Source organism: Numenius arquata, chromosome 20 (genome assembly GCF_964106895.1).
Source record: "Numenius arquata chromosome 20, bNumArq3.hap1.1, whole genome shotgun sequence".
Taxonomy (NCBI): Eukaryota; Metazoa; Chordata; class Aves; order Charadriiformes; family Scolopacidae; genus Numenius; species Numenius arquata.
In genome coordinates this window covers 4651775-4673190 of record NC_133595.1, presented here as the reverse complement: position 1 = coordinate 4673190, position 21416 = coordinate 4651775, and the positions used below count along the sequence as shown (strand labels likewise).

The 21416-nt window shown below is 43.1% G+C and overlaps 1 protein-coding gene across 1 annotated transcript in view; it reads right to left on the bottom strand.

Moving 5' to 3' along the window:
* The window catches only part of CLSTN1 (calsyntenin 1), a 37838-nt gene extending 28510 nt beyond the window's left edge, over window positions 1–9328 (bottom strand). The window contains exon 1 of the mRNA XM_074161515.1: window positions 9189–9328. Within this exon, the coding sequence (XP_074017616.1) occupies window positions 9189–9294 (106 nt within the window). The 5' untranslated portion in view covers window positions 9295–9328. The remainder of the gene's footprint in view (window positions 1–9188) is intronic.
* Between the last annotated feature and the right edge of the window lie 12088 nt (window positions 9329–21416).

Here is a 21416-nt window from a genome sequence, read left to right as displayed (position 1 = left end):
GGGGAAGACACCAGTTTGACAGCCCCACACCTCAGCTGCAGAGACACAACACAAGCTCCCAGCACAAGGTTCCAGGCCCCGCCGGGTCGGAGGACTTGTACGTTGTAGCCTTTAATCCAAAATATGCCTAATGCAGATTTCTAACACTACTGGAAGAAGGGATCAAAATCTCAGGCCTGTTCTGTCATCTAATAGAATGCCTTGAAATATAAGTAAATACTGACTACTTTTTATACCACTTATTTAGTAGCTGCTTTAAGACACTGGGAAACTCCACTAAAAGATCACCCATAAAAGCATTCTCCAACTCTGCATAGAAGAATCTGCAAACCAATCACTTGAGCATGTTTAAGATGATTGGTCTTCTTCATCCGCTGCAAAGAAATGCAGAGTCTTTCCTTGTCAGCTTGCAAAAATCACGAAAGATGCAAGACAAAATCTTGTGCTGCCTACTAGGTTATCATCTGCTACGTGACAATCCAGTGTGAGCGAGCCTTGATTATTAAATATTTATCTTTATGTTATGCTCTCCGAAGATGAACACAGCTCGTCCACAAAACCAGTATTTGTGGTGTAACAACTAATTCTTCTTGACAGTTGATATACATGGCTTCTTTTGGTCTAGCTCTCTTCATCCTGAGGTTCTACATGCATCGGTGTCACTTATATTGTTTTGGGCAATATATATCTGCTCCCTCAAAAAACCTCTTAGGCTAGCACATACTCTTGCTTCTTAAATTCATACTATTTTCCCAGATCTAATGCTGGAAGGTGGTATGTATCTAGTTGCTAAGAACCTATGGAAAACATTCATCTAGAGGGCCTGAAAACTGCTCCTTACCATACAAAACCAAGTCATCATCAGCAAATGATGTATATTCACATATAAGAAAGCTTTGATAGAGGTTGTAACAAACATACCAAACGGCATTCAGTAGATGACATCACCCAGATTTTGGTCTTCACGAGAAGGGTTAAGGTTATGAGTTCATGAGTATGTACTACTCCTGAAATAAAAGCCTGTGCTATCACAGCAAAGTATATACTACAGCTAGAACTCTGTTAAATAGACGGCTGAGCCCTGCTATTTCACCATTCTGAAGAGCTATATAAGCCGACTGGCAGGAGAGCCAGAGACGTAAGGTTAACCTAGACTTCTGAATCCTGCCTCTCCAACAAACTAAAATGGATTCGTGATGTCTGTCATATGCTTACCCAGGGGAATTAAAAAAAAAAAAAAAGTGATAGAAGGACACTTAAACAAATGATTAATCCTAGAGGTAGAGAACTCATAGAGGAAACCATTAATACTCTCCCAATGCTTTCATCTGCAATCTTTGACTGGTTAGTAGCAAAGAACTGATAGACAGGATATAATATCTTCATGCATAATAATGCATCAAAAGAGAACTCACAACAAACTATTTTAATGCAAACAGCGTTTAATTGCTACCATGTGGTTTTCCTCAATATGGCAACACTGTATCTTTATTGCCTCAATACACTCACATGGGCACGCTTTCAATATTCAGCATACCAAACAGCCAGCTAAACGGCAGCCCCACTGTTCTATTTACCCAGAGAAGTACAGTGCTGCAGCACCTTCCAAGGAACGCGGTGTTTTAAAACAAACTTCATCATGCTCCAAGGGACTAACACATCATTCCTCCCTCGGAGGGAAGGCACCAAGAACTGCTGAAGTGCGAGTCCCCAACCGAAACATGTCTCTCAATTCAAATCTGGTCTAAAGAAAAGTGTTTCACTAGTACAGTCACCCCTCAACTGAACATACCAAAGTCCTTTCGTGTATTCATCTTAGTCTTTGCAAGGACCTAGAATAAAATACCAGAACAGATCTCCGTCAGAAAACACTCCATCTCCATTCTAATCCTTCTGAAGGTAGATTACAATTTTTTTTTTTTTTTTAATGCATGGAGAAATCTCCTAATTTAGCAACCCACAGTAAACCCCACTACTGTAGGGTAGGGAGATCTATAAAAGCTTTAAGTACAGTAACCACATCTGTAACAGAATTATGAGCATACTAAGTATCTGCAGAGTCTAGAGAACCTTCAAACAACAGGCCCAGTTAAAAGCAAAGTCATCTCCTTTTATTGTGCTCTAGACAATAAAAATCATAAAGCTTAAACCCCTTTGTGTTTAGGAAGGCTAAAACATCACCAGATTTTAAAACATAAAGCTTAAATCCCTTTGTGTTGATGAAGGCTAAACATGACCGGATTTTAAAACACCAACCTTAGTGCTGAATATCCAGGAAAGGCCCGTTATCCACATTTGTGATCTACTGACTCCAGCATAACCACATGCTGTAAGGAATTCCCAAGCCAGCGTTTGAAATATGAGGCAGAGCTCATGAGCGATACATTACTGCTTCTCTTGAACCAACTGCAGAGCTGAACCAACTATTATTCTGATCTCACTTGGCTTAAATACTATTAAATGCTGGACTGAAAACTATGCTTTCACTTTTTTTCTTCTTTAATTGTCACAAAACTCCTGAAATCTACAGAGAAAGCTGTTCAAAGCCAGCCTGTTAATTTCAAATCAAAACAGTGGGCCTATTTCAAGCGTGACACTAACAAAATGCCCTGAGCTGTTAATCTCTTGCCATTTAACTGGGATAAACTACACTGGTTTCCTTGAAATACAATATTCACGCTATTTCTAAGTGCCTCAACTGGAATCTGTTGTAAATCCCAACTACCATTTAATCTAGCCAAGTGGGGGAAGCCACCCTGGCACAACACAGCAAGCTGACTTCTACTTAGTTTTTAATGGCCAAAAGAATTTAAAAGACAGCTAAGGCTGGCTCGTCTTCCAGGGAGCACACTGAATTGCAGAGCTCATGCTAGAGCCTTCACTGCTGCCAAGCAATGATTGAACAGGCACGGGCAAGGTGAGCACACGCCACCTGTCTAACTTGGTTTATCTAAAGATAATTGCCGCTAAGCTAGAGGAGGAAAGGGAATTGGTGCCTGATGTGATGTGCGCCTTGAACACCCATTTTTAAAATACCATTCGCTCTACATAAGCGTGCTCAGTTTCTCAGGAAACTCAACAGACCAGGCTCTAATACCGCCTGGAACTACTGCTGACTGTTCTGCAGAAAAGCAATGTCCCTTAAAGAGAGGATGCTTCACCAAGAGCAACGGCTGATGCTGCAGAATGCAATCCATCAGATGAACTGGCAGCAACATTTTCCTGCTGTTTAAAAGAATTAACAAATCTAAATGAGTATGTAGGCAGAGCAATGGGGTTTAGGGCTAGTATGGATACTTCAGTTAAAAGCTATAATCTTAAGACAATCGGAATTCATTCAATTCTAGCATTTGAAGGTGAACATATCAAAATTCAATGTACTTATTGAAGTCCTTCCTAAGGACTTCAGTTACCTTCTTACAAATGGTCAGAAGTTCATTTCATTTAAACAGCATCTGGCACCTACGTAACTGAAGAGTTAAGACACACCTCAACCAGAAAGGGCTGTAGCTGAAAATATTTTTCTTTCTGGGTAACTGCTTCTAGTATATAGTAATGTTTAGCCAGGCTACCTATCTTTAGAATGAGATCAAGATGATTTATGTCGAAACAAATTCTTAAGAATTAAGTAGTTAAAACAGGTTGAATGAAACTCAGTAACAAATACTAGTGACAGCAGATAAACATACAATATTAATTTTTAAAATCCACCTTTCAGACTTCATGAAAAATCCAGAGGTTGCATAAAGAGAGAATTATATTCTCTGTCAATTCAAATGAACTATGCTCAATGAACTGAGTAAACAATCCCTTACTCCTGTCCTGAAGGTCTGACAAAAATTTTGATTACTGTACATCTTTTGTTTAATTGTCTTCCTCTTGATGTAAGAGAGCACAAGCACGCCTTTCAGCGAGACAATAAAAACTCTAAAGCGTGTCTTATCTTGAATATTCATAATTTAGTACTGTTCTGATGCAGTTTCAAGCAATACCGTTAAAAGAACAAGTTTTTGTAGTATATAACCACAGAAGAATATAGCTCAGCCAAGAAGTAAAGATCTACACAATAAAATATGCCTTCTCCACCCTGAAAGTAAAGTTTAGTAAGAAAGGGTGCAGCATGGCCTGATTACAATGTGTGCTCTGGTCCTGCCCTGGACTCACCAGCCTGCAATTCAGAGCTGTGCCCCTATTCTCAATTAGAAAAGGGTTAGGATTAACTTTGTATATAAACAACTTGAAATATAACAGCAGTAAAAAAAAAAATATTTATTTTATTTGTTTATTTAATTGGGTCTTCTCATACATAGAATTTTATCAAAAATTGTCATTTTATAGCCAGGTATAAACAATAGGATAAAACCGAACACAAGTTTTGCTCAAACGCTGAGTTTCTTGATAGCATGAAACTTTCCTTACCTGTAGCACGGGCTTCTAAGAAAACTACAATTTCCATTACCGGGACATAAAGAGCATAGGCAGTAACAAAATAAAGGGCGATTAATCTGCACCAGGAGAGCGATTAAGTAAGGAAGGGCATGGGCATCCACTAACAGAAACCTCTACGGGTCCTAGATGAAAGAAAATGAGGTGGTTGAAATTCATCCCACAATTTCAGATCTACCTTGGATTCTTCACCACAGTTAAGGAGCACTCATCATTTGGGCTCTGGAAGCTCAACTGCCATACACTGGGAGCACAAAGTAATATTTATAAGTTTTCAGGTGCCTACAGTTTAAGCCTGTAATTAAAAGTAATTCTACAAATACCATATTCAAACTACTGGCTGTAGGAATTCAACAGATTTTATTAAATTATATTTCACCTAGGGAAAAATCTCTGGTTTATTACCACTTACACAGAGTTTCCTGTTCTACGCTGAACCAGTTGCCTAAATCTGATTTCATTTGTACAAAGATACGTGGAAGTTTTAACTAAAGTATATGCAAATCACTGACTAGAAACTAGTTACAATTTTTACTAACCACAACTGCAGCAGAAGTTTAGAGTACCAAAGACTTTAGACAGAGGATACAGTGACCAAATCTCAATTTTGGTCTGGGAGGGAAAACAGCAAAACAAAAATATCCCACCACAAAACAGACTAAATAGGATTAAGGCACACAGAGCCTTAATTTTTGAAGTGAAATTTAAAATGTTTTAAACTAAACAGAACACTGAAATAGGAAACGTAAGCCTCTAACTGTAAACATCCATTTAATAAATGTTCTCTTAAATGTTGCTAATTATAGTGCAAGAGTGGAAATCGTTTACTTTCTAACTGTTGTCATATTTATAAACTTCACTCCTTGAAAGGGAACCTTATTTTCAAACACAGCAAACATCATCTCAGTATAGCTGGCACTTCTGGCTCTACTTGTTGACTCCATTTAAAAACAGGGAAACCAACTGGGAGCAGTAGCAGCAACTTGTTTTCAATCTGAATACAAAGCAAGTGAGATGAGACCTAATACTATAAACAAAGGACAGACAGACAGTTCTTCAAAGGCGCTGAGGTTTTTGATAATCCTTTCTAAAGGCTCCTAAGGAGGTTTAGTCCCTACTGAAGCCAACGTGAGTAAATCAGTATGAATCAAATAAATTTGGAGTGCAAAACAGTATTTATTTAAGACCGACTTACTAAACTCTCCCATGGTTTGAGGTATCGCTTCTGTCTTTGACAATAACGATAATGCTACAAGATATATGCCCCTTAATATCATAACCAAAATTTCACAGACACTTGTTTGAATAAAACTAAACAGAATGAGAGATAAGGCTCAGAAAAATGGGAAAAGTGCTCTGTTCAGAAAATGTAAATGACTACAGAAGTTTTTTTTCCTCTGCAGAACAGTTTCATAGCTATGAGCCCCTAAGCCACCAGACACTTAGATTTTCATGGCAGAAAATGCCACTTGATCCAGAATATCACAATTCTAATTTAATCTGTTTGAGATGAGATGTTCACATTATGCTATCTATCCTGTGGCCTGATCTGGGTTTAACTTCAAGCCTTCTAACGTCCATGAGAAATAGAAGTCTATGATCCTAGATTATGTCCTCCTCCTTAAAAAAACCTCTTCGCAATGATCTGAAACTGGTGATTTCAAGTCTGCAGAAGCATTAAGACCTCCAACCAGAGATACATTTGCAAGTCTAGAAACATTTCTGTTGATAAATTTTCCTGATAACTTGGCACAGACAGCACAACCTGCAGTCTAGCAATATGGGAGAAGGCAACTGGCATTACAGTATTCCAAACACACGAAGTAAACCGTGCCTGCCCAGACCATCTCTCCTCCATTTCAATTTCCAGAGCAGTGTATTATTTTATGTAATACATACAGAAAAAGAGATTCAAATTGTTTGCATGAACAGATGGCTGTATATTATGCTTTATGTTATGCGTTATACATCATAGAAAGGTCTAGCACTGGTTAATTCTGTCTCTTCTCAGTGGTCTCTTACTTTCATAAATCCTTAGAGGAAAAAAAAAGCAAACGGCCTCCGTAAATAGTCAAATTGTCTCTTCATAATGCTTTAAGGTGGTCTTAAATTTCCTTGCCTCTAAAAAGGAGATAGGAACCTAACCACCAGCCCTGTATTATAAAGGCTGTTCCTGTGTCAAAGAAACATCTGCACTAAAACCATGGTCGTGAGAAAGTGGTTTGTGGTTTGGATTTAAGACATGCATAGCACCACATAACTTCCTGAAATAATCACAGATCAGCAAAGCTTCCTCAAGATAGTATTATTTTGATCAATACCCTTCCTATATGACAATAAGTTGGAAGAGGCCCAAGGCAACAGAGGTACATTGCTCTGCCTGGTCAGTAACTATGGAAGGAGCAGCCATTAGATGCACTGTCTTCTCCTCCGAAAAGTCACTCCATTCCACTCCCCATTCAGCTCTGTTGATAAACATCCAATTGCTTCACTTTGGCAAGCCCTATCTGAATGCACTGCTAACTATTGCTTTTCCACTGCTACACTAGGCCAACAAGCTTTGAGATACTGGTCAACTTGACTGATTATGAGGTAAATTCAGGTAAACCAAGAGTTCTGCATCAGCTGGACAAAAATATGCCTCTCTAGAACCTGAAATCACTCTTTGTACCCCTTTAACTACAGGGAAGATGGTATGTCAGCTAGCTCACACTTAACTTTGGTGTAAGATCACATCCCCGCAGAGATACTTCCATTTCTTTCCATCATAAGATGGAAACTACGTTGGAACAGGAGTGAGAAATGGTTTCTTTTCTCATGAATATGCAGGACTGGAGAGTGGGACTCACCACCCTGGTGTAGCCTTCCCAGTCCTTTTCCGCACATTACCGAACCAAGCACAATTCACTTTTCACCACTTAGGTTAAATCTTAGTGACCTCGGTAACTTAAAGTCACAGATGAAAAAGAATGAAGCTGTACTTGAAAAAAAAAAAAAAAGGAACTGACAATACTGCGCCAAAGTGAAAGTTTACCATAAATGTTTCCAAACAAATGCTCCTCCTAACAACAGAGAAATAAAAGTGAGTTGCTCTAGCAGCTTTCCAGGTGTTCTCCAGAGATTACTTGCCCTTAAATGCATCCATGTAAGATTATTAACAGGCCTACCTAGAACAGCCAAAATGTCGTGAGGACTAAGGCAACTGCACTCGCTCCGCCAAACCAGAGCTCAGACCGTAATTCAGTTACGTGTGATGAAGTTTAGCAGATCAGGACCTGCAGCCCAGCAGCTCTGCAGATTAGACAGAACAAGTAAACTGCAGAAGAGCTGACTGACAGAGCTGTCCTGTGCAGTGCTGTCTAAATTTGCCATTTGTTTCCAAGTATACATATCAGCTTGCTTTGAAAATTGTTTTTGATGTTACGTTTTATTCATAATTTCAAATGGTGGCAAAGCCTAGCAATTCAATGAAATTGTGCTTCTGTACTGGTGTGGTAAACGTTACATTTAATGGTTCCAAGAATACTAGTGAATGTGTTGTACCTAGAAGATCTTGTGCAGGTAAATTATGGCCACTACCTAAACAGCTGGCAGATGACTTACTAGAGCAGCAGCTTCTCGATCCTATGTAGGGAAATTGCAACAAGATGTGTCCTTAATGAGTTCGTTTTGTTTAAGATCAAGAACTTCCCCTCAATGCGTTTGCAAGCCATTTTAAAAGCCACACTTCTAATCTACATTCAAATTAAATGCACGATCTCAAATCTCCTCATCTGATCAGCTAAATCTTGCAGAAATGGCATCCTCAATTCAAGGGGTAACCTTCAGGTAAGGAAGCCTTCGCAAGCCTCTTACTGAAATCTGCTCAGGAGGAGACCTGCAATGCGTATGCTTTTACTCCACCAGATCAATCAATAGCCACAAGGCCAACGTTTATAAATGCCGTATCCCTTACGGTTTAGCGAAGCTGCCCGTCCTCGCTATCAACAAAACGAGTATTCTTCACCTCAGCCCGAAGGCCAGGGGCCCTCCCAGCTGCTTTATTTGCCCTCCCCAACCCGCTGGCCATGGGGGCTCTCCGGCCAGCCCAAACCCCCCCCGCGGCGGCCCTCCCCGAGCCCTGAGGAGAGCGGCGCTTCCCTCGGGCGGCCCGTTGCAATCCTGGCCGGGCAGGCGGCGGGTCTCGCTGCATTTCGCCCAGCGAAACCTACCCCTGCAACAAGTGAGGACCCTCTGCCCTCCTCGGGCACGGCGGCCGCAGCCCGGGCCGGCGCCTGAGGGAGGCAGCGGTTATGCAACGGGCGGCCGCCGCCGGGCCGCAGGGCTGAGGGGACCGACCTTGGGGTAGTGAAGGCCCCGGGGAAGGGGACGCAGGAGCCCGGCGCAGGTGAGCGGGGAGGGCCAGCCATCGCCGCCGCCCCCCCCCCCCATCCCTCCCCGCGGCGCCGCAGGTGCAACGGCCGCGGCGGGGTCACCTCAGCCACCCCCGGGGAAGGGCGGCCAGCGCCCTCCTCCCCTCCCGACGACCTCCTCCTCCTCCTCCTCCGCGCTCCCTCCCCCTTCCGAAGGACGACGGCAGTCAAGGACACCGTTCCCCCGGCCCAGCAGCTCCCCCCGCCCGGGTCAGAGCCCCTCAGGGAGCTCGGGCGCCGAAGCCGCGGGGGGGAGCCCCGGGACCCGCCGCTCTCCCCTTCCTCCCCCAGTGCCGGGCAGCCTCCCCCGCCCGCCCCGGCTCTGTTTACCTCGAGCGGCCGCTGCTCCTCCGCAGAGCAGCGCGGCGAGCAGCAGGCAGGAGGCGGGGGCCGGCAGCGAGCGCGGCATGCCCGGGCGGCGCGGCGGCGGCGGCATGGCAGCGCGGAGCGGTGCAGGGCAGCGCGCAGCCCCGGCTGGCGGGGCGGCTGTGGCGCCCCCGCTGGTCCGGGCTCCGCTTTGCGCCGGGCGGAGGGCTCAGCTCGGTGCCGAGAAGGAGGAGGAAGAAGAGGAGGAGGAGGAGGAGGAGGGAGGAGAAGCGCTGCGCTGCCCCCTCTCCGCTCAGCCTTTTCTCCCCTCCTCCCCTCCCGCCCTCCCCCGCCGGCGGCACCTAAAATGGCGGCAGCGAGAGCGGCCCGTCCTCCCCCCCCACCCCGGGCGCCGGGGAGCGAGGGAGGGAGCGAACCACGGGCGGGGGGCGCGGGGGGGGGGAGACGGCGGCGGGAGAGCCCATCTGCGCGGCGGGGCGGGGAGAACCGCCTCTCCGCAGCCCCGCGGCGACACAGGCGCCCCCGGAGCCGCGCCGGGCACTGCGGCACCGCAGCGGGGGCTTGTCCACCTCCGAACGGGGCGGGGGGGTGGGGGTGGTGTTGGTCCGGGGGATGGGGGCGTTTTTCGGGTTTTTTTTTTTTTTTTTTTTTTTTTTTATGGTTCTCTTGGTTTCCTTCAGATTTTCTTTTTCCACCCGCGTTGCCGCAGCTGCAGGCGGTCGGTAACGGGGGCTGAGCTGGTCCCCCCCGCGAAGCCTCACGCAGCTGATTGAAGCAAAGGCTGATTAAAGCCCCCAGCATTTCAGAAAGAGTTAAAACCCAGGGAACGCCATTGAAACGCTTTCACCCTAAGGCTCACCCATCTTTTCCGCAAAAAGCTGGTTTTTAACCTCCTGGCCCAGGAGGAGGAGGCACAACTTACAAGTATTACCTAAATGAAGGAGTTTCTTAAAATTAATTAAGTTGCATAGAACCTGTCCCGTAATACAAAAGTTATTTGCTCTTTGGTCAGAAATTTCAGTATGAAAATGCTCCAACAACAGGAAAAAAAAAAAAAAAACCAAACCAAAAACCACCACGATCAGAGTTTTGATAACTAAAACACAACCAACTTATTTTATAATTAGATTATGACTACTCATGCTTTGTACCTATTAGCCGTTTCACTCCCACAGCAAAATAAAAATAAAGTCCAGAATGTTCAAGATCCTAGAAGATGCGGTATTTCTTTATTTTTTGAAACACTATGCGATTTAAATACCAAGATTGATCTGTTCCGGGAAAACCTCCCCCTCCCTCCCAGGCAAGCCCGGTCCCGTCCCCTCCCCTGCGGGCCACCTACCCCCCCTGGGCTGGAGATGGGGGACCACAGAACCAAAAGGTGAGGAAGCCCCTTATTCAGGGACCCCCGTGACCAGTCCCTGAGGGCTTGGGAAACTGGGGGAACGGGGCTCGCAGCAAGCCTGTGCATTTGGATATTCAAAGGCAAACTGTTCTGCCTACCCAACAGCTTCTTCCATCCTCAAAACCTGCTGGATCTTGCTCATATGAGCAATTGCAGAGCGGAAAAGGAATTTGAAGAGAAATACGCCGTGGTCCGACCCAAGGAACACCCCAATCACTGTGCTGTGGAGCTACCCCTTAACCAGGCGACCGAGTTAGTCCACACTTACTTCATCGCCTGTGCCGAAGGCCACCTGCTCCATCAAGAGCTAAGACATCTTTCTGTTTTTAAATAAAGCTAAAGCCTCAGTCTAAAACCCCTTGATTTCTCAGCCTGTCTAACATATGCTGGATGGCAGATCATGTCAGAAGAAGCCTGTAGCCCATCTGTTGCCAGAGAGCTGAGTCTTTACATTCTGCCAACGCAGCTCCAGCTGACATTATGCTACATTAGGTATTTTTCATTTGTATGGAGAGTCAAAGGACCGTCCCGCTCAGTAGGACTCTCCAACTCCTCTTATTAACCTAACGCATGAGTAAGAACCACCCCATTAGTAAAGATTTGCAAGGTAAAAATGTCATCACTTAGAGATGATTGCCCGTTGATGAATACATGTTATCACACAAGTCTATTTGCCCCAATACTGGATTTCGATGAGGAATATAACTATGTACAGAGCTTGAATGTCAATAGAAAAGTACCTGAGAAGGGCTTGTAAGTCAGCGGCCAGATGACATGCAAATACACACACTCTAAACCAAAATAAATTATTATTACCTTTAAACTGGAGAACAACCTGCGTTCGTTATGTGTGGCAGAAAAAGACAGTTTAAAGAGCAAAATTTGCTCTGCAGTCCACATCATGGATTACAGCGGGGGAAAGCACACTGCCATCGACCACCGTAAGAGCATCGGGACTCATTTAAATGTTTCTGATTCTGCAGAATTAGGAAGGAGAGACATTTTTAAGAGAAGAAATGCCATGTCCAGGTAAACCTTATTTACTGCACAATGACACTGCCAGCACCAGGTTAACTAATCAGCTGAATCAGTCACAATGAAGCTGGGAAATTTCCAAGGAAGGAGAAGGCATCGATTGCATTTCACTCTCTAAGCAAAACTCCTCCGAGTCAGTGGTGACTCAGGCACTGATTCAGTAAAGCCAATAACTCTTTAGCCTGTATTTTGAGATCAGTTAGATGATTTTGTTTAGTTAGATGACTAAGTGGTTTGAACTGGCAGTTGTTGAGGACACAGACATTATAGGTCCTCCACCAGTGGTGGAAACAGCAAAATGAGATTCTGACCTGTATCACCACTGATGTTCCATTGGCACTAACTCTAGAAGTATGGCAAATACAACATCCTCTCAAATTTTGTTCACAGAACTGCATTTGATTTAAATTGGCCACTGTGAGACCTGCTATGCCCCAGTCCTATTTGCAGTTAAACAATAGCTGTACTGTTTGCCAGAGGTAACTGCATTTCACAAGCTGACAGAGATTCTCACTTTCTCCGAAATGCCACATGCCACTATTTCAGAGAAACTCCGAGAACTAACTCCAGCACCTTCATTTCTACCACCTATCTCACTCCTACTCCCTAGCCTGCTTCTCAAGCTCCAAAAAAGCATTGACTTTTATTTTATTAGTAAGCAACAAAACTGGAACAAATGGCTCCTGGCAGAACATGTTTTCTGTTACAGCTGAAAAACTATCGGACTGATGTCCTTGAAATGCACAGTGTGACTAATGCCCGGCTTGCAAGGACCCAGGAGGACACATTTATTGCACTTGTCAGAATGGAGCCGAGCAGCCAGAAATGAAAAGATAAGGTGATAGGTAAAAATGAACGCCTTTGCTTGCTACTTAAAGGAAGCCAGTGCATACCATAAATACAGAGAGAAGCGAGACGTGCTCAGTTAAGTCAACAGCAGATCTGGATCTGACTGATAGAGCTCAGGATCATAAATGATTTTGAATACATGCCAAATATGCACCATTACTTCTAGATGTTAGACTTGGACCCTTGTTCAGAAGGGGGGTGGGGGTGGGTATTGGGGAAAGGGTCCAAACTTCGAGTAGGCTAGAACTGGGCTGAGAAAACGGTCCAGTCTTTATTTAAAGAGGCTAGAACTGAGTGCGGGCTTCTTTTCATCTCAGTACAATTCATGTCTGCACAGTAGTTTGTTCCCAAATTATGATTGCTTTTAATGGGAAGTCAGAACTCAGAACCATGCTTTGTCTTCTCTACCGGGCATTTGGTCTATCACAGCTGCCTGAAACCACTTCTGAAAGGGGACCAATTGCCATAGAGACTATGCAGTAACGTCATTAAGCTCATGAGAGAGTTGCATGCACAGCCAAGCAAAATATTAGCTGAAGGCAACAACAGACCAGTTTCCGAGCGGCTGTACTGCAGCTCCACTCCAGCTCCTCCCAGTCCCACTACAGAAAGCAACAAGAGAATCCCAAAGTACTTTGGGAATTTGAATTAGAATATTTTTTTGGTTCTGATACGGCTTTATCAGTCTAAGCCAAGCAGGAAGAATGAACAACGATGTCACTAAGAAAAAGATAATTAAAAGTGAATATAAAAAAAATTAATTCTTCACAGCGAGATCTATGAAACGACAGAGTAGTCTTGTAAGGCAAGAGGCACAAGTGGCATCTTTTGGGTCATTCAGAAGAAAACTCCACAACAAAACACTAGAGCAACGCCCTCACCAGCCTGAAGAGAAAACACACAGAGATGACCCATTACATCTTTTCTAGCCTTGCTGTCCCTAAATACACAGTAGCAATCTTCTCAACATAGAGAGGCATAAAATTCATGTGTTTTTTGATTCAGTGGATGAAGATTTTTTTAAATTATTTTTTAATGCTTTGGAACCTGACTGTATATCTTAGAGGAGAAAGAATTATAGGACTGGTTTTCCCCACACTTGAAAATTTCCAGAACTGCTTTGATCATGTGTGAGAATTGATTTAGGGGATGCAAATGAAGGCCTTGGCAATCTGAAGAAGAAAATCTTCTCCCCTGACATTTCTGAACGTTCAGAGAATTCTCAACAAGCCATTGAAGTATGGGTTCATCAGAGAGACAAAAAGAAAATTCAATAAGCAAAGAAGTACATAAAAACAACTGGCTTCCTCACAAGAAAACTAGCAGCATTAGCAATCATTCTACCTTGTTTAATCCTTTTTTTTTCCTGCTAAGACTTACCTTCTATTGCAGAATACACATCTAGAAATATAAAAAGCAATGAAGGAAAGATGCAAGTATTTCCTTACAAAGAGAGAGAGACTGAATATTCTGCAACATCATTATAATATTTTACAACTCATTAGCACCTTCCATCCTAGGATCTCCAAGCATTTTACAAGCGTTAATTAATGCACCCTCACAATACTTCTGTGAAGTAGAAAGGCAGGTGTCTAGATATTGTGATGACAGGTGCATTACAATTGAATAAGACAGAATTCCTAGGCTTTTCATTTGCATATTTAGGAAAGCAGGGCACAAAGAGGATAGGTAAAATGAATAAGTACTGCAGTATCTTGAAATACTTTGAATTAAGAAATACCGTAATACCTTGAAATACCTTGAACAGACTGGCTTTCAAGCGCTTAGCTAAAAAGCAGTACTTGACTTAAGGACCTCAATAAAATTTAGGCTTTATTAACATAAGTCTTTGCATCTGATACCACAAGGGCTATTTGAAGCTGTGTTATATAAATAGAAGTGGAGTCTGAATGAAACTGGACCTGTTTCTTAAAAATTTATTTCCTTACTTGGAGGGGTACCGAGGTCTCCTAAGTCTCTGAAACCACTGTGGCCTCTGAAGAGCATTAAGTAAATTATTTGTTAGGCTTAGTAGGACACCACTAAAGGCAAAGAGGGAGAGAGTACAGAAAGTGAAACAGCATCAGAAATAAGTTACTTCACTAATCACCTTCTAACTCAATAAAACAAGAATTACAGTCAGGGGCTCTGGCTGAGCCTTTCTACGACTTGTGTCCACAAAAATACAAGGACTCTGGTGGTTCGATGTTGTTTCTGCATGTACTGTACTAACCTGTTCTGAAGAGCAGGATAATGGGCCGTGGCCTCATTAACAACTGCTTTAACTCCCTAATTTATATAAAAACTCAACTAGTGATTTATGCTGTGGCGGGGGGAGAAAAGAACAAAGAATGACGGGTTTCCTTTCCAGTTCTATCACATATGTCCCTTTGGGTCAGTCACCAGCCCCTACCCAACCTGTTGTCTTATCTTACAACATAATACAGTAACATACCACATATAAAAGGATGGACGGATAAACCAACTCAAATATTTTCACCAGGTACTGGTGACAATGTTTAAATTGCTCAGCTTACTGATTTTTTGGGTGTTCTTTAGGATCATGGTATTCAGCGAACATCTGGCCCTACAATAAGGTTTTCCTCTCCTCTATGCCTGCTTTCCTGCAAGGGAAAAGAGAAGAGCCATGTGCATGAGTATTCCCCTCCCTAAGAGCCATATGGGAATGTAAAGGCATTCTCTGAATTCATTACCCTGCCCCACAATATGATTCCGTCTTTGTACAGGCAAGAAAATGGATGTTAATTTATTCCTTATTGCTAATTTGAAAAGGAGCACAAACACAACAGTTCCATTGCAGAGACTTCTACCAAGGGTGTAGTTTAAGTCCAATTATGTGCTATTAGTACATTTGCTCTTTGTTCCTGTGGCATATTAATTACATGTCTGGTATTCTGATAATTAACACAATTATACTCTTATTTTCCCCTTTCGTTAGACAATATTCTTGCATTTTACTCAGATAAGTAATTTTCTGTAGGTAAAAGGAGCCAAATTATTACGTATTAATAAAATCAAGCAACGTGAGCTTATACAGAGGAGTTCCAGCAGTTTTCTACAGCAAAAAGAAAAGCAGATGCTTCTCCTGTTGGGCTGCAGTCTCTCTCAGAGGCTTCTAAAAGGAAAACCAAATTACAAGCCTCCAGTTGCGTATCCAGCATTATAATCCCTGGCTGAAGCAGCAGGGCCCTACGACTGTGCTAGTGCTGCCACACACAGCAATGTCATCGCTGCTGCTCAGAGGCTCACGGCCACCAAGATCTTTCCTCACCCACCGACAGCCATGAAACTCAATGACGTTTAGCAAATAAAGGTAAAAAGGGTCAACCAAAATGGTTTAAAATTGCAGAGATCACCCATAAACAAACACCAGATATTCCAGAGAGGAATTAAGGAACAAAAACGAACAAAAAAGCACTTAAGACAGTAAAGTGGGTAAATTTGGCTAAATTAAGTAGGTATAGATGCAATCTACAGACACCACAAAGATTATTTTTTTTTTTCCCCTCTCCAAGACAAATTATTGTTCCTTGGAAAACAAGTTACCTTTTCTCTATAGTTTTCTCTAAAAACCTACCTGAATCTCCACTAGGTCTCATATGCTCCTATGGCTAAAAAAGCCCCACTGTGGGAAAAAAAAGATAACCAGCAGTTTCCTTATATAAGTGCTTGTTTGGGAAAGAAGAAGGAGGAACAAAATATTACATCTTCCGGCAACAGGGTAGAAACTTCGTAGAAGGTTGTCTGAAGTGCTTGGCCCCCAAATCCCTCGTGTCCAGATCTCTGGTGGATCTGGCTGCAGGACAGGGGGGTGTCACCCAACAAACTCAACAAACAAACAATGTCACTCGCTCCTTCCCGGAGGCGACAGCTCATTACTTACTGCTCTCCAGTACAAGTTTTACCAGTGAGGCTTGCTTATGATGGCAAAGCGCCTTTAGTGACTGCCTCCATTATGGGGGATTCCCCCCAGTTGTACTGCGCTGCCATCGGGCCCCTTGGGGAAGAAGAGAAATAAAACCTCAGCAGGCAAATATTAGCGTTGAAAAAGCTTGTTCTGCCTTTCCTGAAAACACCATCTGGAATATTTTTCATTTTGAATGGTTGACTGGTAGACCAAAATTATCTAAGGGCTTTTTTAAGACTTTTTTTTTTTTAATTATTTCCTATACAGTCCAAAAATCACAGCAAGCCCCCAAAACCAATCTTAGAAGCCAATTGCACTGACCCTTTTCAGAGAGCACAGAGCTCTTGCCCTAAGTATTTGCAAAGCTAAGATTTTGAGACAGGACAGAGTCGCTACGTTCTCTTCCTGATGATGCCACTGACATTCTACCCACAGAGAAGCCCCTTAATCTCTCTATGCCTCATTTATCCTCTCAATTTAAAGCAACTTGCCTATTCCACAAGGAGGGAGTAAGACTTCATTAACTGTATGTAAAGCACTTTAAGATGCTAGGATGAAAGCCTCTCTAGAAATGTAGAGTATTATTATTTTAATTAAAAAGGCAGCATTTATAAATACTCTGCTATTAAATCACCATATATATTATAAACAGTCCCAATTTCCAAATAAATCTTGAGAAACACAGTCTGATACTATTCTAAATACACAATGCAATAAGAAATGTTCAGAACCAAGAATATTACAGAGAAGCACAAACCTTGACTGTTCCTTGGCTTGCAGTCAACGTCTAGATTTACCTGTATTTTCTTGAGAAGGTATTTTGAGTCAAGATTGCAAACTCTTCACAATACAGCCTAGACAAAAGCTGTCACGTTTAACTTGTTTCCTGGTATTCACGGCCTCATTATTAAACTGTATTGACAAAAATTACAAGGATACAGACTGCAAAGCTGCTTTTGTCTTTCCTGCCTAAATGCAGATATTTTTTTCTGGAAAACGTGTAACACTTCTTAGAGCAATTACTCATCTGCATCCAATGTTTAGACTTCAGACTTGCGCTTGAAGCAGCTTTAGAACCGATGTAGGGCATGGAGAGCTGGGAACAGTGGAATGCCAGAAAAACAGATTATTCAATATCTGATTCTTTCTCCAGTACTACTCCTTTCCAGTCCTCGTAACCAGCCTAAGAAGCTGAAATTATACCACTGCGTTACCATATTCACATGAGAAAAGGAAACTTGCATCTCCTCTTTTTCCTTTTAATGCTTTTAGCAGACCAAATCCAATAATAACAAAGATAAGGTGGCACAACACCACTGCAGGACAGAAAATCGGCACTGGTCTTCCCATGGTCAAACCTCATTCTATTGAGTTCTCCTGAGGGACTGGAAGAAAGGTCAGCATAGAAACTGGTTTATGAAAGACATCGGAAAGGAGCCTGTTAGGGTTAATTGTAGGCTGTTCATAGGTAAATGAAATCAAACTATCCTGCAGCAACTGAGAGATTCAAAAGACAGAGGGTCAGAACTAATTTTTCTTCTTCACCCAACAATGCCCAGATTTTCCCCAGAGCTCAGCCTTTTGAAAATGGGGCATTTTTAAACATTTGCCCACTTATATCTTTTAATAAAAACCCAATAAATAAAAGGTCACTATGTTCATTAACTGTCTACACAAAAACCATTCAGAGTAAAGGCTTTTTATTGCCCGTGCAATTCATTCTTCTAGGGAATGGATGCTCAGTGGGACAGTACAATAGGAGCCGATGCTGCAACCGGTGTCCCAAGAACAAACCCCTCTGTTTGCCCAGACCCCAGTTAAATTAGTGGCATCCGTGAATTGATTGCCAGGATCTGGACCACGGATTGTAAGCTTCCCAGATTTCCCTGGATCTTGAAGGTGTAATTTGAATACTCATCATGCAATAGTAGATTTCATATCATTAAATGCACGTGCCTCCTATTCCCGAGAAAACAGGGAACGGAATGGTGCTGCAAATGGGCCCAATCTTGCCGTCTCCAAAGCTGATGTGAACGCTATTATTTAGATGTGGAAAAATGGGATCAATTTTACTAAACAGTTCTTCTAAGACAGGGTTCTAGTTGCCATATTTTCCACATCACATATTTTTGTTGTTTAGAAAAAAAAACTAAGTTACAAACACGCCATTGTTTGTCTTGCCATCGGCTTCAAGCAAACTATTGTTCTTCCTCTACTTGTAGTATCTGACCCAAACTCCTCTCCACTCCTGCCCTGCTCAAATTCATCACATCCGGCAATAGCGGGCTGCAGCATTGCTAGACATTTTCCGCATAGTCTCAAAGCATTTCACACACCGCTGTATTAAAAGCTTCACAAACCTCTGCAAGGCACAGTCAATACCTCTACTGTCTGGCTGCTGAAGAAGATGATGAAGTTCTTGTGTATCAGTCACAAAAAGCGTCTGGGGCAAAATTCAGAATTGATGCAGACATCTCAGTTTATGTAGCTAAAACATGGCCTCAGAAATTATCTCCGGTGCTTTAAAAAGTCCCTTTCAAAATTATCTGGTCCAGGAGGAAAGCCCCTTTTTACTCTTTTTTTTTTTTTCTCCTTTTCTCTAGAATTCCAGTGCTCCTAGCTTCCTCCTTGCAGTGCCTTGGCTATTTAAGGTACAGTCTCACCAGACAGGAGTGCTGCTAAATCCTTTGTTATTTCACATATTTGTTTCTGCTCTGAAAGATACCCGTTGTGACCCTTCCTTGCAGTAAGCCACTGCCCTCCTGACCTTCGCTCTAATTGCAGATTTGCTAATCATGTTTTGATCACCCACCCATCTAATCGCTGCCTGCAAGCCACAGAGCCGGCCCTATTTTCAGGGGAGAAGAGCACAACACGCAAACGCCACGCTTGTGTTCGCGTCCGTATGGAAGGGATCAGAGGATTAAGAGGAACAGCCAGCCCTGATTAACGCTGCCGAGGGAACGAGAGCTCCTTGCCAACAGCAGGGGCCAATGGCCTCCCAGTGGGGAGCTCCAAGGCAGTCTCCCTACAAGGACACGTCTGTATGCTGTTTTTAAAGCTAGATGCTGCTTTCCATTGCTACTCTGCAATAGAAAGGGGGTTAAAAGCTGACAGCAGACTGTCCTGGGGTGGGAAGGTTGTGTTGAAGTGGAATACTCTTCTGGGAACGTACCGAAGATAAACAGAGGTTTGTTTCCATCACTGACCTACCACCAGCAGGAAAAGAGCAGAATTCGATTCAGGGGCTTTTGGACAGGCTGAGTAGGCGTTATGAGCATATTAACCTCAAAAGGGAGCCAGCAAAGAGCTGTATCATCTTAACAAAGCAGGAAACAAATACACTCTCAGAGGTAAGGCTCACGTACCCAGAAGAACCACCATCGCCATGGTTTGTACTCAGCAGGAAGGTAAGGATGGTTCCCCGCCCCCAACCAACCTAATACATGTAAGAATCTGAGTGATTTAGAGTAATTACCCCATCCCAACATGTGCTGCTTAATGTATCCATTAGATTGTTAACTCCATGTTTTCCTCTATCCAGTGAAGGAAGATAAAACATTTCTAGTGAGTCCTTTTGTAAAGGTTATGTGCCCACGTCTCCCGTGGGATCAGCTTCTGCTGGACCCAACGGGATCTCAAGGACCATCCTACAGCCCAGACAAACATTCAGCAGCCATGAGTTTCCATTCCACCTGTACCTTTTAACATTTCAGGGTTTATCCTGTTTTCAGTATGGACAATGAGCCTCCGATGGAAGACTTCTTATGTTTTCTCCTTCTGCTCTCTCCCATGTTCTTCTGTGTCCAACGTGGACCAGCTGAAGAAGTGGAATGACAAACTGTCTTCTGCAAAGGAAGTGGGGTGGGGATGAGGGGGGGGCTCTAAATCCCATGTTATGTTAAATGACTGAAGCACAGCACTTTTGCACGGTGTTCTAACAGCACACGTTTCTTCACGTTTACTCTGCTCCAATGATACATTGCCCGTTGAGTGTAAGTAAAAAGCTTATGAGATGAGACAAGCATATCATCCCGTCTGGAGATGGGCTTACACAGGCAGCTTCCTGCAGCCCGAGGAAGAGCCTCTGGGAACGACCGGTGTCTCTGTAACATTACATTAAAACACAGCTCAGGATAGGTCAAGTATTTATTGCCCTGATCTAAAAATGAATCCGAGTGCTCATTTTTTTGCCAATTTGAACAGGAGGGGTATGATGACAGGTAGAATTCCAGGGGCTCTGCAATGACTGAGGAGTCTTCAAACTGAGCAAGGTGCACAGGAGTTAGTCTTTTCTATTTGTTAAAGCCCTGCTTTACATTTAAGATTATCACATGGCATTTTAAATCCTAATCCTAGACCCTGAAGTAGCAGCGTAGAGTTTTTGACCGTTTTCTAGAGTAACATCACTAGTCACCAGTGAGACATCCCAGACAGAAAAGACATTTGAGCAATGAAGGGGAAAAAGATTCTAAATATCTGTAGAATAGCCTTTTTTTTTCAGTTTAAGGCACACAAAGCCCCGCATCATACACTAGATACGCACAAGAGAGTTCAGCATTAGAACATCTTCATACCTTTTTCCCTCAAGCATCTCTGCTCCCTTTGCTTCCCTGCTCTCATTCTGCCTGACAGCTCCTTAATCACAGTATCTCTGTCACATGCATAAAGTATTATTTAACCTCCAGCACAGAGGAAAATGCATTTATAACCTACTGGGTTTTCCCCTTTTATCTCTCTCTTTCCCCCCTTACTGCTCCCCCTCTCTTTTTACTAGCTCTAAGCAAGAATGGTGCTAACAACCTTCAGAAAGGTTTATTCAGGTCCAGACAGGAACCAATTCTCTGCTCTGTCAAGACAGGAGACTAAAGAGACGACACAAATGACTCTTCTTTCTGCCACTATCCCACCAGATCACAAAAGCAGCGTGGCCTCTCCTGCAAAGACCTCAGTGTGTGTCATTTTAGAATTACAGAACAAATTTAATTGTGGCTGAAGCTCAACCAAGTCACCA